The following is a 27292-nucleotide window of genomic DNA, read 5'->3' as shown; positions in this document are numbered from 1 at the left end:
GGGGCTCCTCTCTCACTGTCTGGGGATGTGGGGAGGGGCGTGGAAAGGCCCAGCTGGGTCCCTGAGGCCCCAGGGTCTGCTCCTGAGGGGCTGGCGGGTTCCTGGGCAGGGGGAGCTGCACTGAGCAGAATGGCAGGATCCCAGAGGGACGTGGATGGTGGAGAACAGGCGCAGGAAGTGAAGGTGCCTCCCCCGCTGCCCCGGTCCCTGTGGCCGCCCCCTCCTGCTGCCAAGCAGAGTCCCCCACCCCAGCCTGCGGGAGCCCAGGGGCAGGGGGGGTTTCTGGGGATGCTGGGAGCTGGTTGCCGTGGGAGACGACGTCACAGACTCAGGGCCCGAGTCCCAGCTCCCTGGACGTTCGCGGAGCCTCCCTAACTGACACCAGCCGCACGCCTGGGCCTGGTGTCTGAACCCCTTGGGCCAGACGCTCAGAGCTGGGCAGGTGCCCAGTGAGTCACACAGGGGCCTGGCGGGAGTTTCAGCAGCCCCGGAGCAGCTTGGGCCCCGAACTCCCACTGGTGCCCATAGGAGTTGGGCACCACCCCTGTGGGGGTGCGTGTGAAATCCCAGGGGCTGTGTGGCTGGGGGTGGAAACATCTGAGAGAAGCTGGCTCTGGGGCCTTGCTCCCCAGGACCCTCTGGCAGCGCGGGGCAGAGCTGGGCCGTGAGCCCTGGGCACTGCCCCCCCCACTGATGGGTTTTTCTCTTCCCTTCCAGGGGCGCTGGCTGCGGAGAGAGGTGAGGATCCTGGGGTGCTGCCCTAGGGCCGGGCACCGCAGCTGCTGGGAGCCTGTTCCCCCACCTGGAGAAGCCCCATGGCTGGGCGGGTGTGAGGGAATCGGCGCAGGGGGGAGTCCAGCCGGGGAGCATGGGACAGAGCAGCCGAGGGGAGTCAGAGGCTGTGGGGAGCCAGGGCAGAGCTGGGGGTGGTGGAAGGAGCCAGGACATCCCTGCTCCCGCTCCGGGGGGCTCTGCGGTGGGAATTCTCACCTCTCTCCCTCTCTGCTTGTTCCAGGACTCAGGCGAGCCCGAGGATTCGCAGGTAATTGGCTTTGCACTGGTGTCGGTGACGCCATCTCCCGCTCTGGGGAGTGACTGGCTCCCGGAAGCCTCCTCCCCCCCCCCCCCCGCCTCCGGCACTGTGCCAGTGCTTCAGGCCTAGGAGATGGCCCGGCCCTTGGGAGAGCAATAACCCCAGACCCTTGGGCTCACCCCAGTGCAGGGACCCCACAGGCAGGGGCTGGGAGTCGGGGGGCCTCACACACCCTGCTGGCAAAGCTGGATCCTGGGGAGGGGCTGGGTGGTGTTATGGAGCCAGGTTGTGACTCCAGAGCTAAGGCCAGGAGCCGCTTCTCACCTGAACCCTCTCATCCCCCCTCGGTCTGGGGCAGGAAGCGGCTTCCTGGCAGGGTCCCCTCGGTGCTCTGCAGCCTGGGGAGAAAACTCCGGGCGTGTCCAGCCAGTGGGGCTGGGCCCAAGGCAAATCCAGGGTCTGTCTTTGGGCCCTGTCTCCTGTTTAATTCAGCTTCATTTTTGCACACGAGGTTTTTGCGCAAAAAGGCACCATCTAAACCTCTCCTTTTATGCAACAGTCTCTTGTGCAAAAAGCGGCTGCTCGTTAATTATGCAAATGAGGTGTGGCAGTATTCCATGCTTTGCCTCATTTCCATATTTCTTGCACAAAACAGCGCAGTAGCCAAGGGGTTTGTCTGCTCGGCCCAGGGCAGTGAGTCTCCAAGCCGGGGGGAGCACACAACAGGGGGGTGGCTGTGTCAGCACAGGCCGGGCGCAGGCCCTAATACCTGGGGGGGCTCAGTAGAGAAGGTCGTGTGAGAACAGCCCCCAAGCTCTTCAGGGCTATTTAGTGCTGGGGCACGAACCCCATAACCAGTGTCTGCCCCTCCCAGCTCTGGCACGCGCTGCCCGCCTGTGTAGCCAAACCTGCCATGTCTGCAGAGCCTGGTGTGAGACCCCCAGCGCGTGTGCCTCAGGGCTGGACGAGGGGAGCCAGGAGGGTGTCTGGGGCAGTTGCTAGCTGCCCCCCTGGGCTCTGGGAGGGGCTCTGTGGCCAGTGCTGGTGCTAGGAGATGCCGGGGCAGCGGCAGAGGGTCTGTGCCGCTCACAGGGCCCAGGGGACACGTCGCTCTGGGCAGAGAGTTCAGGCTGGAGCCGAGTCTCCACTGGCAGCCGGGTCTGTGGGCTGAGATCAGGGCTGGGGGGATTTTCCTGGCCAGGGCACATTTCACAGCCGCTCTGGAGTGTCCCCGCTGGTGCCCTGAGCCCGGCCTGCCCATCACCACGAGGGGCTGGGGCTGGGGACAGTCCCTCCCTGCCAGTCACTGGGCCAGGGCGCCTCAGCTGCCCAGAGTCCAGCCCCCAGTCCCAGCGACCTGCAGTTACTGACCCATAACTCAGTGAGGGGAGGGGCTCGGCCCTGGGACAACAGTGTCTGAGGCCGTGGGAGCCGGGTTCCCTTGCACTGATGCAGCTGCCCCCGTGCAAACCCCCAGTGCAGCCACATGGGTGTGAACTGGGACTGGCCCCCAGGTGAAGGGGGCAGGAAGTGGAGAAATGGCCACTCCCTCATACTCCACTCATTGGCAACAGCCCATTGGTTTGCAGTTGCACTCCCCTCCCATCCCCCGCTGCCCTGCCCCTCCTTTCAAGTAGGAATAAGGGATCTTGCGGAAAAGGGTTTATTTTCTGCAAGATCCCGTCTAGACTGGCGCTTTTCTCCGGCAAAACCCCGAGCTGGAAAAAAGCGGCAGCCATGTTCGTGCAAATGCCGCGGGGGATATTTAAATTCCCCGCAGAATTTGCAATTCCAACTGGTCTCATTAGCATCCCTTTTCCGGAAAGGGGTGCCAATGTAGACACAGCCTTGGTGTTGAGAGATCCCCTCCCCCAAGCAGGCCCAGCCCAGCCCTGCTGCTGCCCGTCACTCAGACACTAAAAGGGTCCCAACATTTCCTGACCCCACATGGCACCTCAGTGGTTTGTGCCCAGCCCCAGGCAGAACGGATCCCGGGCAGCCCAGCTCTGTGGGCCAGGCCCCAGGCAGGGCAGGCGTGTCCCCGGCAATACAGGCTGGGCCTGGTGCCTCCCTCACGAGCTGTTGGAGGTGGGAGGCTCACTCATGCCCTACTTACAAACTAGTGGGTTGGCAGCCAGACTAGCCCCACCGGCACAGACAGCAGCCGGGAGAGCTCGTCCAGGCCCTGCTGACACATCCGCCCTGCGCGCTCAGGGGAGAGTCAGGAGCTGCCCAGCGGATCAGCAGAGCGTTCACATGGCCACAGCCCGTGTGTCTCCTGGGCGCGCCGCAGTGCACGTCATAAAATGTATTCTGCACACGGCTAGGCACAGTTGGAGGGAGCACTGGTGTACACCCCTCGGGGGTCCTAGGGAAATCCCGGCTGGAACCTGCCCCTCCCTTCACCCCCCTCTGTCCTCATGGTGCCTGTTTCTCTTGCCCCCATGGTCTCCCTTCTTCCCTTCTCATCTGCCCCTCCCCTTCCCTCTCACAGCATCAGCCTGTCCCCTCCCTCCCCCACCCTGACACCTTCCCACCCTTCCCCCGCTCCTCCTGCCCTTTCCCTTCACTGTCTCCCCTTGGCCCCTGATAGCCCTGGTGCCTGCTCCTCCCTCTGCCCCATTGCTGCCACCCCATCTGCTCATCCTCTGCCCCCCATTCTTTACCCCTCCCCCTGATAGCCCTCTAGCCCCCTGGCGCCCACCCTTCCCTCACCTCCCCACCCACTGAGGATCAGACTGTCCACCCCGCCCCCATCTGCCTTGGTACCTTCCCCATCCCTGTCCCCTGGCATTTACTCTCCCCTGCTCTCCCCTTGGTGCTTTCGCTTTTTCCTCCTGCCCTGCTCCCTCCCCTCAGCACAAGCCCCTTTCCTCTCCCCACCCTCACCCCTGCTGCCTGCCCCCTCCCCTCACACTCCTTCCACCGTCCCCTTAGTTCTCCCCTGTCCTCTGTCTCCCGATCCTGCGCCTATCATCCCCCTCCAGCCCCTGGTACCAGCCCCTCTGGTCACTGCTCCTTTGCCTCCCTGAGGCCCCTCTCTGCCTTCACCTCCATCAGAATCACAGAACTGGCAGGGACCTCGAGAGTCATTGAGTCCAGTCCCCTGCCCTCGCGGCAGCACCAAGCACCATCCAGACCATCCCTGACAGGTGTCTGTCCAACCTGCTCTTCAATATCTCCAAGCATGGAAACTCCACAACCCCCCAGGCAACTTATTCCAGTGTCTCACCACCCTGACAGGCAGAAAGTTTTTCCTCCTGTCCAACCTCAACCTCCCTAGTTTGAGCCCATTGCTGCTTGTCCTGCCCTCAGAGGCCAAGGAGAACAATTTTTCTCCCTCCTCCTGTGACACCCTTTTAGATACTTGAAAACCGTTCTCATGTCCCCTCTCAGTCTGCTCCTTTCCAAACCAAACAAGCCCAATTCCTCCAGCCTCCCCTCCTAGCTCAAGTTCTCTTGACCTTTCATCATTCTTGTTGCTCTTCTCTGGACCCTCCAATTTCTCCACCTCTCTCCTGAAATGTGGGGCCCAGAACTGGACACAAGACTCCAGCTGAGGCCTGATCAGAGCAGAGCGGAAGGACGACTCCTCGTGTCTCGCTCACAGCGCTCCTGGGAATCTGCCTCCCTGGGGCCTGCTCTTCCCTTTGCCCCTCTGCCTACCTGGGGTCTCCTCCCTGGGCCCCCCTTTGGGTCCTGTGGTGTAGGCCCCACCCCATCTCTGCCCACATCTCCTCCCCACTCTCCCTCCCTAGAGCCTGCCCTTCCCCACACCCTTCTGTCTGCCTCTGTGCCCCTCTGCTCCCTTCCTCCCCCTCTACTCCCTGGTGTCCGCCCCTCCCTCTGCCCTCCTGGGGACTGCCCCTTCCCACACCCCTCTGTCCCCTTGTGCCTGCTCCTCTTGCCCCACATTGGCCCTATGGTTGCTCTCTGCCCCATCATCTGCCCCTCCCCTCTCCTCTCCTAGCATTACCCTGCCTCTCCCCCCACTGACAGCTTCCCATCCCTCCCCCGCTCCTCCTGCCCTTTTCCCGCTCTGTGTCTCATCACCGGCAGAGGGGCCCTGACTCCCCTCAGACAATAACACCCCCCCCCCCCGCACAGCGATTAACGGGGGGGGCAGGTTAATTTCCCCCTGACCCCAGGGACCTGCCCCTGCCCCCGGCCCTGACTCTGTGACTCTCTCCCCAGTGGACGTGACGCTGGATCCAGACACGGCAAATCCCAAACTCATCCTGTCTGAGGATCGGAAAAGTGTGAGACTTGGAGACATGCACCAGGATCTGCCTGACAACTCCGAGAGATTTGACCCTTGTATCTTTGTCCTGGGTGCTGCAGGCTTCATAGGCAGGAGGTGTTACTGGGAGGTGGAGGTGGGAAACAAGACAGGCTGGACTCTGGGGGTTTGCAGGGAATCTGTGAGCAGGAAGGGGAAGGTCATATTCACACCTGGGAACGGATACTGGGCCGTGTGGCTGAGGGACGGGGGATACAAGGCCTGCATCTCCTCCCTGAGCCCCCTCCCTGTAAGCGCCAGGCCTAGCCGGGTGGGGGTTTTCCTGGACTACGAGGCGGGCGAGGTCTCGTTTTACAATGTGACTGACAGGTCCCATCTCTTCACCTTCACCGACACCTTCTCCGGGATGCTGCGCCCTTTCTTCTGTCCTGGTCTCAACGCCGGGGGCACCAACGCGGCTCCCCTGACCATCTGCCCGGTGCCGGCCCAGGCGGGGGGGAATCCCTGCCCCTGACAGTGACCCTGCGGCACCGACTGGCCCCTCCTCCCGGGGCAGGGCTGGATACTGCAGGTACCTGGATGTTTTGTGCCAACCAGTCACTGCCCCTTTCCCTTTGCAACTGGAGCTTCCACTGGAAAACCGGACACCTGGCAGCCCAGGCTGGGTGAATGGGACCCCCTGGCTGGAAGGAGCCCAGGCTGCTTTCCATCCCCTGTCGCGGGTTTACTGCACCCCAGCACAGGGTGAGGCTGGTAAGAAACACGGCCGGACAGTGGGTGGGGTTTGCTGCCCTCACCTTGCCCCGTCCCCTGGGCCAGGGTGCACAGATGGTACGGGACGGGGGAGGGGACCTCACTTCTCTGTTTTCTACTGCTGTGAAATCTCAATGTCAAACATGAAAGAAAAAATGTCTTCTAATTTAGAAGCCTGTCACTGTAAGAAGGTGTCGGCACAACATTTTCCTTTAAATTTTAACAGTTTTTTATTAAAAATCAATTTTTAGAAATGGAATTATTGACCTTTTTCTTCCCTCATGTCTATATCAACATCTGACAGGTTTACATTTGTATATATCATGTGTATTTCAGCTGTGGCACTTCAAGAAATCCAAAACATTTCTCTGAACCCAATTCATTATGGCATTGTCCAACTGTTCAGTGACAATGTCCATGTGTCATAACCAGCACAGGACACACGTGTGTGACTCTCCCTCACTCTCATCTTGATTGGCTCTCTCTAGACAGCAGAGCACATACACCCCATACAGCGCTGCACCTTTGAACATTCATAGGTGAAAAAACATAGAACGAATTAACCAATCTTGTTTGAGCCATGTGATTTTGTAACATTCTTTGAACTTCTGGCTGCGTTAATTCCTGCGATTTTCAACTTTCTAGCCACATATCATTGGTAATCAAGATATAGCCCCTCCCTGCCTGCTCCTGCATCATTTAATATCACTCCTTCCTCAGTCTGACATCCTGCCTTCCTCTCCATAGAAATCTCTGCTGCAATATCCTCTTTCGTTTATTTTTCTGTAGAAATATTATTTGCAGTCAGTGTCCACTGTTGATTTCAGAGCAGCATTGGGCTCTTCATGTCCTGGGTTTTAAAAACACAACACATGCAGTTTGGTAAAGAAACAGAGAAGGGATCCTTTTACCGAGTCTTCACAGATTAACTTAATTGTATTAACGGCGCTGGCATGAAGTGTGGTGAAGCTCATAACATGGAGTGTGGTGAAGCTTTCTTCCCAGGCATAAAGCAACTGAAAAGATATTTTTGTTTGTCATACATTTAGGGGATGTCTGCACAGCAGTGTTATTTCAGAATAACTGACTTTATTTCGAAATAACACGCGCATTGCAACAGCGAGTCGTTATTTTGAAGTAATGTCGACCTGGGGGGACCGTGTCTCTCATGGTGGCGGTTTGCTAGGCCAGTGTGGACACCTCGGGCGTTAGAGGGGTGGGATCCAATTCACTGCGTAGTCACAGGCCAGTGTAGGCGAGGCCAAGCTGGTTATTGCAAGGGCCACAATGAGATTTACTTGTCCTCAGAAAATATACCCTGCACTCGAAGGGGTGGTCTACCCTGGCCGAGGGACAGTGCTGAAAAATGCCGGGCAGCGTTCCCTCTAAGGTGTGTGCCTGTACAGCCACACACAAAAAATGACCCACCCACCCCACGTCCACAGAGGTGAGTGACGTGCTCTGGTGGGTGGGGCCTGCTGTGGTCTCTTGGAGAGGGTGCCGTGGGGGGTGCAGGGCTTTCTCTGGTGACATCCTGCATGTTGTGGCCACATGGCAGGGGGAGGTGGGGAAAGGGCCTGGTCCGGAGGCTGGAGGCCTGTGCCGAGGCCACGTGGTGGAGGCTGGTCAGGGCCTATTCCGGCCACGTGGTGAGGAGGGCTTGCTCTGGAGGCTGAGGCTTGCTTTGGGAGCTGGCCACTGCCACGTGGCTGGGGGGAGGCTGCTCCAGTGGGGAGCCAGGGCCTGCCACATAGTGGGGGCCACAGCCTGATCTGAGGGCCTGCTGCAGTCATGTAGCATAAGGATGGGGTAGGCAGGATCTGCTCTGGCAGCCAGGGCCCTGGTCTGGTGGCTGGAGGCCTCCACCAAGGCCAGGGGTAGGGGGGCGGGGAGGCTGCTCCCACGACTAATTCCAACGCTTTCCCAGGGCTGGAGCTGGGCTGCGGTGCAGCTGCTCCTGGGGCTGTACTCCCCCCCCCCCCCCCCGTACCTCTCTTCTCTCAGAGCCCCCTGGCTCCCAACTCTCTCCCCTCCAACTTTCTCCCCCAGATGGGAGCTCACAGCCCACCCCCCGAGGGGCAGCCTAGGGCATCCTAGGAGTTTGCTGGGAGGCTTCCCCAGCCTGGCTGAGTTGGCTCTCCTGCTCCCTGGGTGAGAGGAGTCACCGCATGCTCAGCTCAGCTCTAGCGGCGAGTTCAGGGCTGCTGCCTGCTCTGTGGGTCTGGATTCTGGGCTAGGAGGTTATAGTTTGAATTTTGGTGCAGTTGTGTGGCCTGCACCGTGAGCCCTGCACCCCTTCGCGGTGGGGGGAAATTCTGGGACCGAAGCAGCCTGGTTCCTGCCTGAAGAGGGTCCCTGTGAGAAGAGAGCAGCCCCTCTGCAGTGACTGAGTCATCTCTCAACCTGAGGTCATTCATAGTGTGTGAGTGCACCAACTCAGCCTGGCTGGGGAAGCCTCCCAGCAAACACCACAAACTGGGACTCAACACTGGAGACATAACACCCAGCTGAGGGATCCTGCCTTCAGGTCCCTAGAGGCTAGTTCTCAGGGGGAACCCTGCATGCAGGCCTGCGGCTTACTAGCTGTCCCCTTCCATTGAACTCTGTAGGAGCTGGGATTCCAACTCAGAGGAGACTGTCAGTCAAAATTCCCCCTTCACAGATTATGGCCTCATCAGAGTGAATGGTGGGTGGCCAGGATCTAAGGCCAAGTGGTCTCCAGGGTCTTGTTGCCCATCTTCTCCCCTTACCTGTCATCAGCAGCAGCTACTGTCCCTTTCAGCCATTGGGTCAGCTCTGGCAGGGAGGCAGGAAATGGGACAAAGGAGCCAGACAAGCTGAGGGAGGCGGGGAAATTCTGATCTCTGCATCTCCCCATGTGAGGGTTTGTCTACACGTCATTCCTCTTCCCAGAGAGCAATGCAAATTCAGCTGAGTGACATTGCAAATGAAGTGGGGATTTGCATAATCATGTCTGGCCGCTATTTCAATATACCCTATTTTGAACTACCAGGCGCTGTCTAGACACAGTTCTTTGGAAAGAAAACCCTTCTTTCAAAATCACCCTTACTCCTTATGAAATGATGTTTAAGGGTTATTTCTGACGAAGGGTTTTCTCCCGCAATAAGTGTATCTCAACAGCGTTTTGTATTTCAAAATAAAGTATTTTGAAATAGCACTGGTCTGTGACTATGCAAATGAAGTGCAGGATATTTAAATCCCAGCTTCATTTACAATTTTGAGTGTCTACATTTGCATCCCTCGCAGATTCTCTGGGCACTGACACTCCCAGGGAATCACAAGGGCACTTGGCGCTGGCTCACCTGTCCCAGCAATTGCAGTCAGAGCCCTGCCTTACCAGTGCCAGTCACAGCAGCCTCTGCACCTGCTCCAGGCTTGTGGTTTCCTTCTTCCCGACATTCCTCCCCAATCAGCCTTTTCCTGAACCAGCAGTTCCATGGGTGGCCAGGGGAGGCCTCTCCTGTCTCCCAGAAGGGGACAGGAAAACATGAGTAAAGGCTACAACAAGGCACCACTGGGATTTGAACCCAGGATCTTCTGCTTACAAGGCCAATGCTTTAGCCACCTAAGCCATGGTGCCCTTCTTGATGACAAGCCCCACTATAGAGCTTTTCCAGGATAACTTTTGTATCTGGGAAAAACTTTGCCCCATCCATGGAACAGGTCAACTTTTTTAGATCAGTTTCCAAAAAGTGGGCGTGTTCTTTTGAAAGCCCTGTATTCCTCATTTTAGTAGGAATAAGGACTCTTCCCAAAGAGGAGGTTTTCCCCACATTTGGGCCTGTGTAGATGGGCCAAATGTCAGAAAAGCCTCTTCTGAAAAAAGAAAAGTGTCTCTAAAACTGTTCTAACTTATGGTCCCAGACAACACCTTTGAATTCCAAAGTGCAGCCATTCCCCATTTCCCTCCAGCCTTGGAGGGGTCTCAAGGCCTGTGCAGCCCAAGAAATGCAATTAGCAGCTCATACCCACAATCTTTTTGTCAATTACAGTGCAGCTTAAGGGTCACTTACCAAGCACGCAGGACAGTCCACCGCTCTCCCAGCTGAGCTATCGAAGGGGCCTGAGTGCTGCTGGTTTGTCCATGTTGGCCTGTCTACACGTGTCAGGGCATGTGCTCCCCCAAGCGAGTGGCATCGCAGAAGAACCCAGAGGCACAGGGGAGCTTCCCATGCAGAAGGACCCCTGAGCTAGATCCATTCATGTCACAGCAAAAGAAAACTAGCTGGGTTCTTCTCATGGGTCTTTTTCTGTTTCAATGTCTCTAGGGGTGGAGAAGGGGCAGACCCAAAAGAACCAAACCGGTCGAGTGCATCTGGGTCCAGCCTCTCACTTGTGCTGCTCCCTCTCCCAGACTGTTCCTACGCCCAAGGCAATAGCTCCACACCCAATGGATGGGTTAACAGAGGCCAGGGGGCAATAGTCAGAGCCTGGCAGCTGCTGGGACCGGACCTGAGGGCATCAGAGGAAGCAGCGAGAAACACAAACTCAGCCCCCTGCGTCTCTAGCCAGGCTGGTAGGTTTCATGGCTCCAGCTCTTGTGAGCCAGCCGGATGAGAGGCCGAGCGCCAGTGGGCACCAGACACCCAGCAGAAGGCACAAAAATCTTTTCTCACCAGCCTGAGAACAAGAAACTTAAAGCAGGAGGGTTTTGCAACAACCAGCCTAGGAAAATCCCACTGACAGTTGAACTCAGGTTGCCAAGTTCAGAGCCCTGAGCGCTGCCCCTTGCAGCATGGGACAAACAGCTGATGTTTTTGGTGGGTACCTGGGGCTCTCAGCTCTCAGGCTGCCTCTGCTCTCCCGGCCCCTCCAGCTGCCCCATCCCAGCTGCTTGTTTAAGTTTTGTTTTTACTTAAGTACCAGCTCTAGTAGAAGCCGTGTGACACTCTCCCCTCCCCCATCACGGCATGGACAGGTCGCCGCCCCCAACCAGACTCTGAAATGGCCCCCTGCATTTCCCCGGCCCCATGGGGCTGAGAGGAAAGAGGCCCAGGGCCAGGCTGGAGCCAGGGGAAGCAGGAAGCAGGGAGATCCCCAATCTACACAGCTCCTTTTTGTGCAAAAGCCTCTTGTGCAAAAATGGACCCAATTAATTATGCAAATGAGCATGGCAATATGCTAATCTGTGCTACATTTGCATGAGGTTTTGCGGAGGAGAGATGCAGTATGGAGATAGCCTAGGTGGTAGAGAGCCATGAAGTGACATAGACTCAGGAAAAATCCCTGGGCTGCAATTCTTAGTTACACACAATAAGAATAATTCACCAGCTCAAACGTGATTTCTAAACCCCCAAACGAGGAAAATAATAAAACCTGATGGACTAGGGCAGTGGTCCCCAACACGGTGCCCGTGGGCTCCATGGTGCCAGCTGGGCCATTTATGTGCGACCCTGGAGCAATCTGGGTTGGCCCTGCCCTCGGGTGTGCGGCAGGTTCCAGCCCAAGGTGCATGGGTGGCCCCTGCCCCGGGGTCACAGCACATGCTGGAGCCGGCTCCAGGAACATGGCGCCTGGAAAGCCCCTGTCCAGGGTCACAGCTCATGCTGGTGCCGGCCCTGGCCCTCGGGTCACGGCACAATCTGGTGCCGGCCCCAGGCGCGTGGCGCGTGCTTGGCCCCGCCCCCAGGCACGTGGCCCATCAGTGGCCCCGCCCCTGGACGCGCGGTGCGTGAGCGGCCCTGCCCCCAGGCACTCGGCAGCCCCGAAACGTTGGGGACCACTGGACTAGGGAGACTTTTCTCTACCCACACATTGCAAGAAGTCCAGTCCTCTGCAAGTCAAGACTGTGTGGCCTAATGGATAAGGCGTCTGACTTCGGATCAGAAGATTGAGGGTTCAAGTCCCTTCACAGTTGCATTTACCTTCCTTTATCTGTGCTCATGAATCCTGATGTTGCTGCCCTGGAAAGGTCCTATGTGACAATGTGGTTTTTCTATAACCCCATTAGAAGGCCTGTAGCTGTTCAGTAGGTCTAAACTATGGGGGATATTGCAGGGCAGGGGGGCTGCTGGTTTGTGAAAGCAGAGCTGGTGGTGCCAGGAGAGAAGGGTCATGCTGGCCTGGCCTGGCTTGGGAGGGGGGGAGAGAATCAGCCAGCAGGGAGTGGGACAGATCAAGGTGCGCACAGATCCTGAATACAAATGTAAAAGCCTTTTAAATATCCCTGCTGCTGCCAGTGCCAGTGAGGTTTAAGGCACTGCCATGTGTCGGAATGGAGAGAGCCTGGTGCATTCACCATCCGGAATGAGAATATGGATACAAAATTCCAAAGATGGTGTCGGCTTTCTGAAAATAAACGAGCCTCTTTTCAGCACATGATGTGGTGGTGCAGGGTTTATTGGATTACTCTGGGTCTGCTGGCAGAAGCAGGGCTGGCTGTGGGGAGGGGGGAGCAGTGGGGCTGGCTGGGAAAGATGGGAGGGGGGAGAACTGACCTGAGGCAGCAGGGCTGGTGGGGGTAGATCAGGAGGAGAAGTGGGGGAGAACCGCCAGGCTGACAGAGGGTGGGGGTGATTGGAGATGTCCAGGGGGAAGCAGAGGAAAGAGAATCGGCCGGCGGGGTGTGGGACTGATCCGGGCGCATGCAGATCCTGGGGCGCTGCCCATCCCGAGCATGGTCCTGGCAGAGCACGAAGGAGTCTGGCCTCCTAGATTCCATTTTGCCACCCCCTCGAGCAGTGTTGTTTGTCTGTGTGATAGTCTGGCTTGGATCTGTTCCTGTCTGCTGGATAATTGATTTTGCTAGGTGTAAATCAACTAAGGCGGTGGGGTATGATTGGTTAGGTCATTCTGTTACAGTATGTTATGATTGGTTAGTGAAATTATACTAAAATAATTGGTTAAGGAAGAACTAAGCAGTATTGAGTTTCTCTATATAAACTGGGGTCCAAGAAGGAGACCAGCAAGAAGAAGGAAAAGGGGAGAAGAGACGAGGAAGGAAAAGGGAAAGGAAGAGAGAAGACCTTGAAGCAGAACTCACCTCCAAGGCAGCCTAAGACCAGAACAGCCAGAACTCCTCTGCACTACAGTTTGCTGTGTGAATACTGTGGTAGGTGACATTGGGAAACAAGCCCTGAGTGAACCTCTTGGGTCACAGCTGCTGGAACAATGAGGTAAGATGAATGAGTGGGGAGTTGTCATGTGAAAGTTTAGACTGGCTTCCCTGACTGGGAATCCAACCCAGCCCACAGTAGTGAAAGTGCTGGATCCTACCCACTAGATCATCAGGGACACATGCGTAGCCATCTTTCCTTACTTACATTAGCCTTTCACAGGCCACTTTCTGTCCCCTTCAGGACACGGGTCCATTTTCCATTGCCCAGAGGGGACAAACCAGAAACCAAACAGAACATCAGAACAGCCAGACTGGGCCATGCCAGTTGTCCAACTAGCCCAGGATCCTGTCTCACGACAGCAGCCAATTTCATTGCCCAGTGGGAATCCTCAGGACAGACAATTGTTAAGTGATCCCTCCTGTTGCCCATTCCTAGCTTCTAGAATACACCAGCTTGGGACACCTGCCCTGTCCATCCTGGTTAAATGCCATTGATTGACCTTTCCTGCATTAAATTATCCAGTTCTGTTTTGGACCTTCTTGTAGATTTCACCTCCACAAGATCCTCTGGCAAGGAGTTCCACTGGGCGCAAAAATGCTTCCTTTTAGTTTATTTTTAATTTGGTTACTTACCAGTTTCATTCTCTTGCCCAGGATCCGGCTGGCCATCGGGCTGACTAACGCCATCAACAGACGAGTCGCCGTGAGACTTCCCAGCCCAAGTGCAGAGACTGTGGAGTCTCCCACTCCCAGCCCAGGGGCAGAGGGGCAGCGCCCTGAGGAGGCGGGTCCCGAGGCAGCAGAGACTTTTGAATGGAGCGGAGACGTAAGGTCAGAAGGAAGGGGAACAAGTCACCTCTTCTCACGTGAGATGTGCTGGGAAACTACCAGATCTGGTGCAAGCCGAGCTCCAAGGGCTGGTTCCTGCCCTGGTGGCTCCTTGCAGGGCCTGGCTTGAGAAGCGCCAAGGAGCCGTGTGTGGCCAGGAGAGAGGGAGCAGAAGGAACGTGGCTGAAGGAGCAGGGTGGGGGAGTAGGAACAAGGGAGGGTGTCAAAGGAAGCGGGGGATGTTGGGTGGTAAGAAAGCCAGGAGAACGAGGTGGCTGGGGACTGGGCATGAGGCGGGACATTATGTAGTTTTGTGTCCCCGTGCGGCAAACGCACCAGCCACACTGCCCCAAAGGTGAACAGCCACAGTAGTGGCACTTGCAGGGTTGGTCCTGGACTGTGTGGCTGCAATGACCTGGTCCAAGGCAAGGCATCTCTGAGAAGTCTCAGCCCCAGCCCTGCCTCCTCCCATCTCAGCCTAACCTGTTTCACTGTCTCCCACATGCTCCTGAAAACCAGCACACAGGCTGCCCAGCCCTGCACCAGGGGCAGACCCTGGAACTGCCTTGTGGGCACTCAGGGGAACCGCAATAAGAGAAGACCCTATGTTTCTACCTGGCTTTGAACCAGGGACCTCTTGCTTGTTAGGCAAATGTGATAACCACTACACCACAGAAACACACATAAAAGGGGTTTCTGCCACTGCACTTAAACTTGGGCAAATATTCGGTTGCTAACCCTTTGGCCAACAGAGATTGCTGCGGGGCAAAGGAATTCTCTGTTGTCAGTTTTGTGGCCTCAGGAAGGGACCAATGGAAGGAGGCCGGGCCCCATCCTGGGGACTCCAACCTAACCCCTGAGAGGCTGCTGTGCCTGGCACTGGCAAGGCAGGGCTCTGACTGCAATTGCTGGGACAGGAGAGCCAGCGCCAAGTGCCCTTGTGATTCCCTGGGGGTGTCAATGCCCAGAGACCCTGCAAGTGCCACCTCTGCAACTCCTGCGACCGTGGAGAGTGACTCTCGTCCCCCCTCCCTTGGGATGGGCAATGGCAACAGGTGGAGGAGCTGGGGGAGAAGTCCCAGAGAGCAGCCCCGTGACTGAGCTGGCCAAGCAGCTGCTGGGTGTGGGGGAGGCAAAGGAGGCAGCCCCCAGTGGTGCCTGGCCAATGTGTCTGCACTCCCTGCCATCCCTCCTTATGTAGCTGGAGGTAGCTTCCTTCAGTTGAGCTTGGCCATGTCCTCACAGCAGGACCAAAGGCAGCAAGAGCAGACTTCTGGCCGCTAGTCAGGTGCTCTCTGGTCTTAGTTGGACTCACTAAATCGAACTCCAGAAGGTTGACTGCAGCCCGTCCTCCCCAGCTGAGAGTGGTTCTTGTTCTTCTGCACAGCCCAGCCCACGGAGAGCCAATGGACATCTACATCACACCCTTGTTGAATTGCTGGAAATGCAAACCAGACACACAGCGGGTTTGAGCTGGTTCCAGCTGAGGGATGGGTTTGCCTGGTTTATGTGTATTGGTGCCAGAAAACTTTAATGGTTTGTATTCATTTAAAGAGTCCACATACAACAGAAATCCAGGAGGCAATAGAACTGGAGAGGTAAATGTTTCTATTCAAGGAAGATTTCCTAAGTGGGCACTTGAATTTGAACCAAGCACCACTTGATCTGCAGTCAAACACTCTGCCACTGAGCTACAACCCCACACAAAACAGATACCTGCAGCCCGTATTGAACACTAGGCAGGGAACACGAGGCTTTTGTGTAACACACATCTCAGGTGGGATGGACTCTCACTGACCTCAGACTGAGATGGACCCTAACGAGGAATTTGTCCAGAACGCAGCAGAGCTGGGGCAGGACAGAGGTTCTGTCTACACAGAAAAGTTATTTTGGAATATGGCCGTTTAGAATAACAATGCCAAAGTCTGTGCAGCAATTCCGTTAATGTGAAATCATCTGAAGTAATAGATGGCTTATTCCAACTTCTGTAAACCTAATTCTACAAAGAATAACACCTATTCCCAATTAGCTATTTCAGAATAATGCTTGTGGAGATGCTCCACTTCCGCTATTTCAAAATGGCTCCTCCCTAGGCCCATTCTAAGTTATTTCTACCAGGGCTCTAAATCGAGATAACTCGTATACATTAGCGGAGCCTGACTCGGACTCATTCTGAAGTTTCCCTGCAGTGTAGACGTGCTATTTTGAAATCACTGTTCAAGAATAGCTTATTCCAAAATAAATGTGCCGTGGAGATGTAGCCAGAGAGCCCTGAGAGATGAAACTGTTGGGCTATGTCTACACTCGCGGCTTCTTGCGCGAGTAATATGCAAATGAGGCTAAGCATGGAATCTCGCTGACCCTCATTTGCATACCTAATGGGCCACCATTTTTTTCAGAAGAGGCCCTGGCGCAAGAAAGAGCATCTACACTGCCCCTTCTTGCGCAAGAAAAACCCTCTTACGCAATGCCGTTCTTCCTGAAAAGTAAGAGATGTAACTCATTCTTGCACAAAAGCCTCTTCTGAAAAAAATGGTGGCTCATTAGGTATGCAAAAGAGGGTCAGCGAGATTCCATGCTTAGCCTCATTTGCATATTACTCGCACAAGAAGCCGTGAGTGTAGACATAGCCTTGGTGGGAAGCCAGGAGAGCAGAGGCCAGCCTGAGACCTGAATGTCCCAGGTCCCCAGCAGAAGCTGTCTATGTAGGTCCCATGGTGTAAGGGGCAGCACTCAGGACTTTGAATCCTGCAATCTGAGTTCAAGTCTCAGTGGGACCTGCTGGGCTGGTTGCTGTGAGCTCCTTGTGCTCTGTAGGTTTTACATTCCTTGTCCTGAGGTTCCCCAGATGCAGTTTTACTCCTGTGCTGGGTGTCTGAGGCCCAATGGAGCTTGGTGCCCAGACTGATGAGAGTTGTGGTCAGGTGCCTGATGCTCTCACAGCTGTTGGTCAGGTCACCTGCCCAGCCAGTGCTGGAGGCAGCCAGACAGTGTGAGCGGGTCAGAGGAGGGATTGGGGGAAGGGTCCTGAGTCCTGGCTGCCAGCCACGCACCTTGGCAGAAAGACCAAAGGCCCCTGCACAAAGTGCATTGTGGGAATAAGAGTTGGGGCAGCAGGAAAGGGGCTGGCCCCTCAGTACCAGGGCACGGGCAGGAGAAGATGGGAGTGAATCCTGCTACCTCTGCCATGGCTTGGCCCAGGAGGGCTGGGGTCTAGCAGCTTTTCACCCCAGCTTTGTGGGAGGCCAAGTAGGAAGGGGCCACTGGTGGCTCATAGCCCCCTGGCCTGCTGTGTCTGTGGAAAGGGGGGAAGAGGACACATACCTCTCACTGGGGAACAGGGCGCATGGATCCCACTCGTTCCTGCAGAAAATGAAACAGGCTGAGCATTTTGCAGAGAACAGGCCAGAGCCCTTCTCCTGTCCCTGGAGAGATGGAAATGGGTCCGTTCCATGTGGGGAAAGAAGTGGGTGTGTTGGGAGTGGGGTTCGAATTCAAACCTCTCCACAGACCAGAACCCCACATTAGGGGCAAGAAAGAGCCTTGAGTCAGGCAGTGGAGAACACTTGGCTCCTGTTACACTGAGATGGGATATTAGGAAACTTTTTGCATGCATCCTGGCTAGATCAGTTGGTAGAGCATGAGACTCTTAATCTCAGGGTCATGGGTTCAAGCCCCATGCTGGGTGGAGCCTTTCCTTAACTCACATTCTCAGCCTGCGAGCAATTGGCTCTCAGTTTTCACCAGGGTTTTAGAAAGAAAAAGTCTAGTCCTGGGGTCCAGCTTTAGGAGAACAAACTGCAATTTCCATCTTCTGAGGAGAAGGGAAGAGGATTTTCTTCTCCTCAGTTCTAGCCACATCAGCCCAGGGGGGAGAAAAAATAACCCTCCGCCCGCTGATTGTCCCCCGTTAGCTTCTGTAGCTTCACCTCCTGCCACAGCAGCTCCAGCTTTGAGCTACAAATCTCAAGGGGGTGGTGAGGAAATTAGGTGCTTCCCTGAGAACAAGAGGTGGAGTGTTCACAAGGAGCATCCCCCTCCCCTGCAGAGCAGGGTGTTAGAAAGAGCCAGGAACAGAACAGTCAGACAAGTTCCATCCCTTGAAATGTGTCTCTGTGGTGTAGGGGTTATCATGCTTTCCTAACATGCAAAAGGACCCTGGTTCAAAGCCAGTCAGAAACACAGGGTCTTCTCTTATTGCGGTGCCCAGGTAACTGCAGCTGCTGCTGACCAGCCTGTTGATGAGCCCAACGCTCATGTGACGGGGGGGAGCAACGTCAGCTGATAATGCCCCTGGGTGCCAAACTGGGGAAGCCAGATAAGTTAGGCAAGGCAGCTGCTTGTGCCTTGGCCTCCCCTGCCCTGGGTGGCTGGTGCATTGGGCTGGCTCTGCCTGCTGCCTCCCTTGTGTGACTTGCCCAGTGTAACAGGCCAAATGTCAGAAAAGCCTCTTCCCTCCCGCCCCCCCCAAAAAAAGCAGAAGAAAAAGCTGCACAAATTGGGTTTTGAAATGTGCGTAGCTTTTCCCAGAAGAGCAGTGTAGGGCAGACATAGCCTGAGTGTTGCTCAGCACTGGTAGGAGACAGGGAGGGATAAAACGATCTAATGGCACCTGAAGCCTTTCAGAACAACTCCCAGCCCCAACCACAAGAACCAGCCCTTCCCTCCACCCTCACTGGGGTCTGCTGGGAACTGTCTTGACTCAAGCCCACCCCAGTTTCTCCCTAAGGATTGCCTGTTCTGTAAAAGCTGCGCCCTGGAAATGAGAAAGCAGCTAAAGTGACACTCGTGGGACTTGAACCCTAAACTTTGCATGTCTAGCTGGGCTCACATGAATCACTGCAGCTTAAAATAGTGATAGAAAAGTAGCCATGTTAGTCTAGGGTAGCTGAAACAAAATACAGAAAAAAACCAGTTTCTTGCCATTTTAACTCAGAAAGGACATTATCTCAATGACTTAATTACCTGCATCCTGCTTCAAAAGCCTTTTAAAACTGCACTTTAAAGGGAATCCTCTGAACTGTTATTCATGCTAAAATTCGACACTTTACGGCGGGGTCCTAACAAAGACTCTAGTTATCTTACCCATTACAAAGATAGCTTCCCCAATTATCACCTCTAATATCATTAGCTCACAGACATTTACCTTCCCCCCGCATCTCCGTTCTGTTCTGAAATTTGATTTCTCCTTTTCATATGTGTTCGGTTTTTTTAATTGTATCCTTGGTATATATGGTTGTGACAATTTTCTTCCACTATTTGATCTGAGGAAGTGGGTCTGGCCCACGAAAGCTCATCATCTAATAAACCATCTTGTTAGTCTTTAAAGTGCTACATAGTCCTGTATTTTGTTGCAGCTTAAAAGTCCAACATGCTTTCCAGTGCACCACAGAGCTTGATATCTCCACTCTCTGCTTTGCAGCATGGCAATTGCTGGTGGCAAAGAAAGGGGAGCCAGGTCTGTCTCTTTTGCGAGAGCAGGTAGGAAGAGGGAGGGGGCCACTGAGCCCCTGACAGTGAAAATAAGGGATAAGAACTGAGCCACAGTTGGAGAACGTGGGCATTGATCCCACTGCCTCTTGCACGCTAAGCAAGCGCTCTACCACTTCAGCTAATTCCCCTGCTGCTTTTACAGAGGCCTTCTTGGAGACTCTTCCCTTCTCCACAGCGACGTCTGTCATCTAGGTCAGTTAGTCGTGGGAAAGGAGAAGGCTCCGAAAAGGCCTCAAGGGCAACTCTCAAGGAGACTCCCTGCAGCAAAGCCATGGGGGGGGCTCTGAGATGGCCCCTGCCCTGCAGCCTGTCCCACCTGGCCATTGTCATGGACTCTCTGTGAGGTCACCACCTCCCAACCTCCTTTAGCCAATAAGCTGAGGGGCTGCAAAAGGCCCTTGTGATGTCACTGCCACACCCACCCCTGCCCTCCATGGCTAATGTCCTGCCCCAGGCAGCCCCTTTGAATGGCTGAGCTGCTCCCAGGGGTGAAAGTGACACATTTCTTAGAGGGAGTCCTGGGAGATGAAGCAGCTGGAGAGAAGCCAGGAGAGCAGAGGCCAGCCTGAGAGCTGAGAGTCAGAGGTGCCCACTGCACTTTCACAACACAGGTCCTATGGTGTAAGGGACAGCACTCAGGACTCTGAGTCTTGCAATGTGCGTTCAAATTTCAGAGTGGGACCTCCTGAGACTCGGCTGGTTGTTACAAGGTTCAGTTGCTTTGGCTTCTATGCCCTGAGGTTCAATGGAGAGAGTTTTGTTCCTCTTGCTGGGTGTCTGAGGCCACTGGAGCTCCATCTCCAGACAGAGCAGGCGGGTGGGAAGGGCCTGATGCCATCACAGCTGCAGGGCAGGTCACCCACCTGACCCCTGAGCTCAGCCCGTGCTGGAGGCAGCCAGACAGTGTGAGCGGGTCAGAGGGGGAATTGGGGGAAGGGTCCTGAGTCCTGGCTGCCAGCCACGCACCTTGGCACAAAGACCAAGGGCCCCTGCACAAAGTGCATTGTGGGGATAAGAGTTGGGGCAGCAGGAAAGGGGCCGGCCCCTCAGTACCAGGGCACGGGCAGGAGAAGATGGGAGTGAATCCTGCTACCTCTGGGGTCTAGCAGCTTTTCACCCCAGCTTTGTGGGAGGCCAAGTAGGAAGGGGCCTCTGGAGGCTCATAGCCCCCTGGCCTGCTGTGTCTGTGGAAAGGGGCCAGAGGACACATACCTCTCACTGGGGAACAGGGAGTATGGATCCCACTCGTTCCTGCAGAAAATGAAACAGGCTGAGCATTTTACAGAGAACAGGCCAGAGCCCTTCTCCTGTCCCTGGAGAGATGGAAATGGGGCCGTTCCTTGTGGGGAAAGAAGTGGGTGTGTCGGGAGTGGGGTTCGAGTTCAAACCTCTCCACAGACCAGAACCCCACATTGGGGCAAGAAAGAACCTTGAGTCAGGCAGTGGAGAACACTTGGCTCCTGTTACCCTGAGATGGGTTATTAGGGAACTTTTTGCATGCAGCTGGGCTAGCTCAGTTGGTAGAGCATGAGACTCTTAATCTCAAGGTCATGGGTTCAAGCCCCATGCTGGGCGGTGCCTTTCCTTAACTCTCATTCTCAGCCTGTGAGCAACTGGCTCTCAGTTTTCACCAGGGTTTTAGAAAGAAAAAGTCTACTCCTGGGGTCCAGCTTTAGTAGAACCAAAGTCAATTTCCATCTTCTGAGGAGAAGGGAAGAGGATTTTCTTCTCCTCAATTCTAGCCACATCAGGAAGGAGAAAAAATAACCCTCCACCCACTGACTGTCCCCTGTCAGCTTCTGTAGCTTCACCTCCTTCCACAGCAGCTCCAGCTTTGAGCTACAAATCTCAAGGGGCTGGTGAGGAAATTAGGCGCTTCCCTGAGAACAAGAGGTGGAGTTTTCGCTAGGAGCATCCCCCTCCCCTGCAGAGCAGGGTGTTAGAAAGAGCAAGGAACAGAACAGTCAGCCAAGTTCCATTGCTTGAAATGTGTTTCTGTGGTTTAGTGGTTATCACATTTGCCTAACACGCAAAAGGTCCCTGGTTCAAAGCCAGGCAGAAACACAGGGTCTTCTCTTATTGCGGTGCCCAGGTAGCTGCTGCTGACCAGCCTGTTGATGAGCCCAACGCTCATACGACAGAGGGGGGGGTAATGTCAGCTGATGGTGCCAACCTGGGGAAGCCAGATAAATTAGGCTGGGCAGCTGCTTGTGCCTTGGCCTCCCCTGCCCTGGGAAGCTGGTGCATTGGGCTGGCTCTGCCTGCTGCCTTCCTTGTGTGACTCTTCCCTCCCCCCCCCCCAAAAAGCAGAAGAAAAAGCTGCACAAACTAGGTTTTGAAGTTTGCATAGCTTTTCCCAGAAGAGCAGTGTAGGGCAGACATAGCCTGAGTGTTGCTCAGCACTGGTAGGAGACAGGGAGGGATAAAACGATCTAATGGCACCTGAAGCCTTTCAGAACAACTCCCAGCCCCAACCCCAAGAACCAGCCCTTCCCTCCATCCTCACTGGGGTCTGCTGGGAACTGTCTGGACTCAAGCCCACCCCAGTTTCACCCTAAGGATTGCCTGTTCTGTAAAAGCTGCGCCCTGGAAATGAGAAAGCAGCTAAACTCCCCTACCTGCAAAAGCTGCTCCTGCCCAGCTTCCTTGTTCCAGAGCCCACAACATCCCTGTGGCTGCCCAAGGCGCCTTTCTGAAAGGGCCACTTGTGGGACTGACACCCGTGGGCCGGCTAGCTCGGAGGTTTAGGACGTGATGCTCATATCACACTGACGCATCTTAAGAGCAAGCCCCTTGTTCCAAACCATAATGAGCTCGCTATGCCGACATCTCTGCAAACCACATGGCACGAGGAGCGAGGGGCGTTTTGGATTTATTTGAAAATAAGTGCTGTGTAGCCAGCGCCAAATTACAAAATAAGCTATTTCAAAATTGACTCAAAATAAGCTACCCAATTGCATCGCTTATTTTGAGCTATGGGATGCACCCCTAGTGAGCTAGAGCCCAGCTCTGCCCCCAGCTCCATACACCCACTGCTGCCTTGCAGGCTCATGTCCTGCCCCTGGCCAGCTCCTTGGCATGTGTGAGCTGCTCTCCCTGCCCCCCTCACTCAGGGCTGGTTCTGGGCCTCAAGCAGGGAACATCAGAGGCTGCTCAGGGGGCCACATTGCTAGGCCAGGGGCCCTCCTGTGGGGCTGAGAGTGTTGCTGTCCCTGCAGTACAGACAGGGCATAGAGCCAGGGAGAGATTCACTGAACAGGCCAAGGTCACTCAGTGAGTTAGAGCCAAGATCTGTCTCCAGCTCCCTGCCCCACCCACCGACGTGCTGACTCCCTCGCTGCCAGGGGGCTGTTTGCATTGGCCTCTTGTCTCTGGAACCAGGCTTAAGCCACAGCTGAGGCTCTGGGCAGGGGGCTGGGTATGGGGGGGGTCTGACTGTGGGAGGGGGAGCGTGTGTTCCTCTGGCTCAGCTTTTCCCTTTCTTCTACCCCAGCAATTGCCCTGTTGCAAAGCAGAGGGAGAGGATGAGGAGCTAGCTGAACTTTGGGGCCCTGTGGTACAATGCTAAGCATGTTAGCTATCTAAGCAGTGGTGCTTGGCATGAACCCACCCAATTATTCAAAGGTTTTGGGTTCAAATCCCACCACAGTCACTTTTATCTGATTTCCAGAGCGGCTTTTACAGAAGAGTCTGGACCTGCCCCTGTTGCATGATGGGAGTGACAGGGAGCTTGTGACAGGACCTCTCTGTAACATGCCTGTAACTCTAGTGTCTGGCTCTGACACTCCAGCAGTGGGGCCGTCCAGCCCGATTCAGACCAGGCCGGTCGGAGCCTCTCGCGCTTACCAAGGGGAATTCTGCACTTGCAGCTTTGGGAGCCAGGGTCACATTGCAGAGCTCTCTCAGGGCCGTCCCATGGCGTTGCCAGGCCGGCCTCCCGCACCCTCGGAAATGTGGCTGCGTTTTATCCTTCCCCTTCAGTAACAACTGGCCATTCCCCACCCAGCCCCAGCCACCGTGGGATCCGCTTCCTTACCCAGGAGCAGTGTGAGTGCCAGCGCGGCTCCCTGATGAGGCTGCAGCAGAGGGAGACACTTCCCTGGTTTCGGGAGGGAGACGAGACGTCAAGGCTCATGACTCGGAATCAGCTACCGACACCTATCAAAAGCTGATTTTCAGAGGGGCTGATCGGCCCTTCTTGTGTATCTGGCTTCTTCAAAAGAGCTTGATCAGGAGCTAAAAGTTGAAGAAGGGACATTTAGAAGGGTGAATTTCTGTCTCTGGCAGTGTTTTTTTCTGTGCCCCAGTAGTCTAATAGGTAAAGCACTGATCTCTTGAACTGAGGTTTGCTGGTTCAAGTCCCATGTTGGGTGAGTTTGCTGTAACTGACAAGAAACTTTGTGCTCTGAGAGAGTTAACAAGGACCCTTAGGGTGTGTCTAGACTACAGCTGAGTTCTGTCGACAGAACTCGGCAGTCTTGTCGACGCTGGTATACCTCATTTTACAAGGCATAACACCTTCTGTCGACAGAACTCTGTCGACAGAAGGTGTTATTGCCTGTAACATTGCGTCCAGACTACGGAGTTCTGTCGACAAAGCAGCTTGCTTTGTCGACAGAACTCAATGTGTCTGGACGCTCTTTGTCGACGGAAGTTTTGTCGACAGTATCTGTCGACAAAACACGGTAGTCTAGACGTACCCTTAGTGGCTGTCTGTCTACAAAAACTGTTCAGACCCCATCCTAGTCATCACTGGTGTTAGGTGAAGATCTGAGTGCTAAAAGCCCAGGTATCCAAAGTCAGAAGCAAGGGTCTAGAAGGCCCAGGAGTGACAGCCAGAGGGAGGTGGCTGTAGCAGAGCAGTGTCTGTGTCTGTCTGGCGACAAAGCGGAGCCTGAGGATGAGAAGGCCCATGAGAGGCAGAGACTCCAGAGCAGTGTGGGGGGTAATTATTTGGTCTGACAGAAAATCCCCAGGCCCTGAGCATGGTGCGGGTGAAGCCCATGGGGCAGTTTGCCTGATGGGATTTGGGGGCATGGAGAAGCTGGGAAACTCTTTGGGTGGATAACATCCCTAGCTGTGCTGTGACATGGTGCTGTCAGGGAGGGGCCTCACTGCAAGTCACTGTTCCAGGAGCGAGTTTTGTCCTGGGCACCGATATTGAGGGCATGTGCACCTGTTTGTGTGTGAGCCCCCATGGCACCTGCCAACTCCTTCCAACTCCTGCTGGGAGGTGAAGGGTCCCCTGGCCCCATAGTTTCTGGTGGGAAGAAGAGGAGGGACCCTTGATCCTATATTTCCTGTTGGAGAGGGGTGGAGGGACCCCAAGCCCTATAGCTCCTGCCAGGAGGGACCCTGATCCCTTATCTCCTGATACAGTTTCAGTTTTTCCCAGGCGGGATGCTCCAGACATGAGGGATGCCAGCGCACTGGCCCAGCCTGGGCCGGCAGTGATGGTTTCTACACATGCAGGGAAATTCCCCTGCTTGAACCCCCTCCCCTCACACACACAGCACTTCTCCCCTTAACAGGGCTGCCACCTGTCAGAGACAGATGAACCACAGGTGCGGGACAGCTCCCTGCCAGCAGGGACAGCAGCCAAGGCACCAAATATAGCTGGGTCTGAAGCCAGTGTTGGGAACTGGGCAGGGAACAGGAGGCTTTTGTGTCACACTCGTCTCAGGTAGGATGGACCCTCACTGAGCCCAGATTGTGACTGGTCCTAGCCAGGAATGTGCCCGGGGCTGGTTTGTGACACTCTCAGGCCGTGTCTACACTGGGCGTAAGAGCGACGCTGCCGCGGTCGATGTTCCGGGCTCTAGGGAAGACCGGCTGATTGGAACTGAGCTGTGCAGAGTCTTGTAAAGGGAACCACAACTTCTCTGGATATTTGCTGAGTTTTATATGAGTGTTTACCAGAAGGGATGTTGCGGGCTCGGGAACAAGTTGGATGGGACAGGAAAACAGCACATAGGCAGGGGAATTAGCTCAAGTGGTAGAGCACTTGCTTTGCGTGTGAGAGGCAGTGGGATCAATACCCACATTCTCCAGTGATAGATGTTTGCTCCTTCCTGTTTTCCACAGGCAGAGCCAGCCAGGGGCTAAGTGCTCCCAGGGGCATCTTCCCTCTTCCATAAGGCAACGGGCTGCTTTCCGCAGTGCAGGGGGTGTCCCATTTGCCTCACAGGGAGCAGTTCCCTGGCTAAAAGTCAGGCAGGCAAAGTCCAGCCTGTAACACCCAGCAGAGGGGATTCGCCTGCCTGTGGAGGGCAGAAACAGACCAGCACTTGGGAGCTTGGCTGCCAGCTGCTTAGCACATGTGGACACAGAAGAATCCCAAGGCTTGGGTCTGCCAGGCTCCAGTTTCCCCTCTTCTGTTTCTTTTCAGCTCCCTGCAAACTGCCTCCCAGCTGTGGGTGACGCTGAGTGTGTGTGAAACCAGCTGCACTTTGGATTATTTTGTTAATTGTTTAAAAAGCCTCATGCACCTCTTCTGCCTGGGGAGGTGTCTGTAATAGACGCCTAGTGTGACATCACCCTGGGGTTTTACCCCTTTAACCTCACCCAGGGATTTACGACAAGTCTGTCTTCTGTGTCCATCTCCATCTCAGGCCAAGTGTTTGCATGTTTCATATCTAAGGAAACTCCTCCTCCCTTTTTCCCTGCCAGTCCTTCCCGAGCAAGCTGAACCCTTCTGTGCCAAAATTCCAGTCCTGTATTATCCCACCAACACTCTGTGATACCAACTTCTTCCCGCCTATTACCCCACCCCTGCTGAGCAGCCCTTCCTGCAACAGCATCCCATGGGCAAGGAAGCCAAAGCCCCCTGCCCATGGAGCTTTCTGTGCCCAGGGGGCCAGACACTGCCAGGGCTGGAAGGCTGCAGGGAAATGGGGAATGGCCGCACTTTGGGAGTCAAAGGTGTTGTCTGGGACTATAAAGTAGAAGAGTTTTAAAGCAATTTTGTGGCTGGGCACCATGGCTTAGCCTAACACATGGAAAGTTCCTGGTTCGCAACCAGGCAGTAACACAAGGTCTTCTCTTCTTGCGGCTCCCCTTGGCACCCACAAGGCAGTTCAGGCATGTCTACCTTTTGAGAGAGGGATGCAAATGAAGACATTCAAAATAGTATATGAATCTGGGATATAAATATCCTGTGCTTCATTTGCATATTCGTGTTATGGCGCTATTTCAAAATAGTGCTATTTCGAAATAACAGACACTGTTAAGGTGTGGTTAGTTCAAGAGAAATAACTGATAAACCTCATTGTATAGAAAGAAACTTTCATGGTGGGCACCATGGCTTAGCTGGCTAAAGCGCCTGCCTCATAAACAGGAGATCCTGGGTTCAAGTCCCAGTGGTGCCTTTCAGAGCCTTTGCTCTCTTTTTCCTATGTCCTTCTGGGACACAGAAGAGGCCTCCCCAGGCCGCCTAAGGAACTTCTGGTTCAGGAAAAGGCTGATTGAAGAGGTGCTAATGGGAAGAAGGAAACCACAAGCCTGGAGCGGGTGCAGAGGCTGCTGTGACTGGCACTGGCAAGGCAGGGCTCTGACTGCAATTGCTGGGACAGGAGAGCCAGCGCCACACACCCTTGTGATTCCCTGGGAGTGTCAGCACCTAGAGAGCCTGAGGGTGCAACCTTTGTAGTGCCTGTAGCCATGGAGAGTTAGGGTATCAGGTGTTTCTCACTTGTGGTTTCCTTCTTCCCAACCAGCCTTTTCCTGAACCAGCAGTTCCATGGGTGGCCAGGGGAGGCCTCTTCTGTGTCCCAGAAGGACCTAGGAAAAAGTAAGTAAAGGCTCTGAACGGCATCACTGGGACTTGAACCCAGGATCTCCTGTTTATAAGGCAGGTGCTTTAGGCAGC

At 55.0% G+C, this 27292-nt stretch overlaps 1 protein-coding gene and 7 non-coding genes across 11 annotated transcripts in view; 6 read left to right on the top strand and 2 right to left on the bottom strand.

Moving 5' to 3' along the window:
• The window catches only part of LOC142821621 (zinc finger protein RFP-like), a 411497-nt gene extending 404738 nt beyond the window's left edge, over nt 1–6759 (top strand). For 3 of the 4 annotated variants that reach the window (XM_089771113.1, XM_089771111.1, XM_089771112.1), the window contains exons 7-9: nt 718–738; nt 1016–1042; nt 5228–6759. In XM_089771113.1, the coding sequence (XP_089627239.1) occupies nt 718–738; nt 1016–1042; nt 5228–5787 (608 nt within the window). In that variant the 3' untranslated portion in view covers nt 5788–6759. The remainder of the gene's footprint in view (nt 1–717; nt 739–1015; nt 1043–5227) is intronic. The other variant, XM_089771110.1, reaches the window with a different exon arrangement.
• A 2794-nt stretch (nt 6760–9553) lies between these two features.
• On the bottom strand, nt 9554–9627 carry TRNAT-UGU (transfer RNA threonine (anticodon UGU)). The gene has a single exon. It is a non-coding gene; the product is annotated as a tRNA-Thr (tRNA).
• A 2204-nt stretch (nt 9628–11831) lies between these two features.
• TRNAR-UCG (transfer RNA arginine (anticodon UCG)) lies at nt 11832–11904 on the top strand. The gene has a single exon. It is a non-coding gene; the product is annotated as a tRNA-Arg (tRNA).
• A 2634-nt stretch (nt 11905–14538) lies between these two features.
• Nucleotides 14539–14611, bottom strand: TRNAV-AAC (transfer RNA valine (anticodon AAC)). Its single transcript has one exon. It is a non-coding gene; the product is annotated as a tRNA-Val (tRNA).
• Nucleotides 14612–16640: 2029 nt separating this feature from the next.
• Nucleotides 16641–16712, top strand: TRNAQ-UUG (transfer RNA glutamine (anticodon UUG)). The gene has a single exon. It is a non-coding gene; the product is annotated as a tRNA-Gln (tRNA).
• A 4215-nt stretch (nt 16713–20927) lies between these two features.
• TRNAK-CUU (transfer RNA lysine (anticodon CUU)) lies at nt 20928–21000 on the top strand. The gene has a single exon. It is a non-coding gene; the product is annotated as a tRNA-Lys (tRNA).
• A 416-nt stretch (nt 21001–21416) lies between these two features.
• Nucleotides 21417–21489, top strand: TRNAV-AAC (transfer RNA valine (anticodon AAC)). Its single transcript has one exon. It is a non-coding gene; the product is annotated as a tRNA-Val (tRNA).
• A 5229-nt stretch (nt 21490–26718) lies between these two features.
• Nucleotides 26719–26792, top strand: TRNAM-CAU (transfer RNA methionine (anticodon CAU)). Its single transcript has one exon. It is a non-coding gene; the product is annotated as a tRNA-Met (tRNA).
• Nucleotides 26793–27292: the final 500 nt, after the last annotated feature.

The sequence above is a fragment of the Pelodiscus sinensis genome, chromosome 19, assembly GCF_052426305.1.
Source record: "Pelodiscus sinensis isolate ZL-2025 chromosome 19, ASM5242630v1, whole genome shotgun sequence".
Classification (NCBI taxonomy): Eukaryota; Metazoa; Chordata; order Testudines; family Trionychidae; genus Pelodiscus; species Pelodiscus sinensis.
Note: the sequence above shows the minus strand (reverse complement) of the source record. Positions and strands in the feature narration are given on the sequence as shown.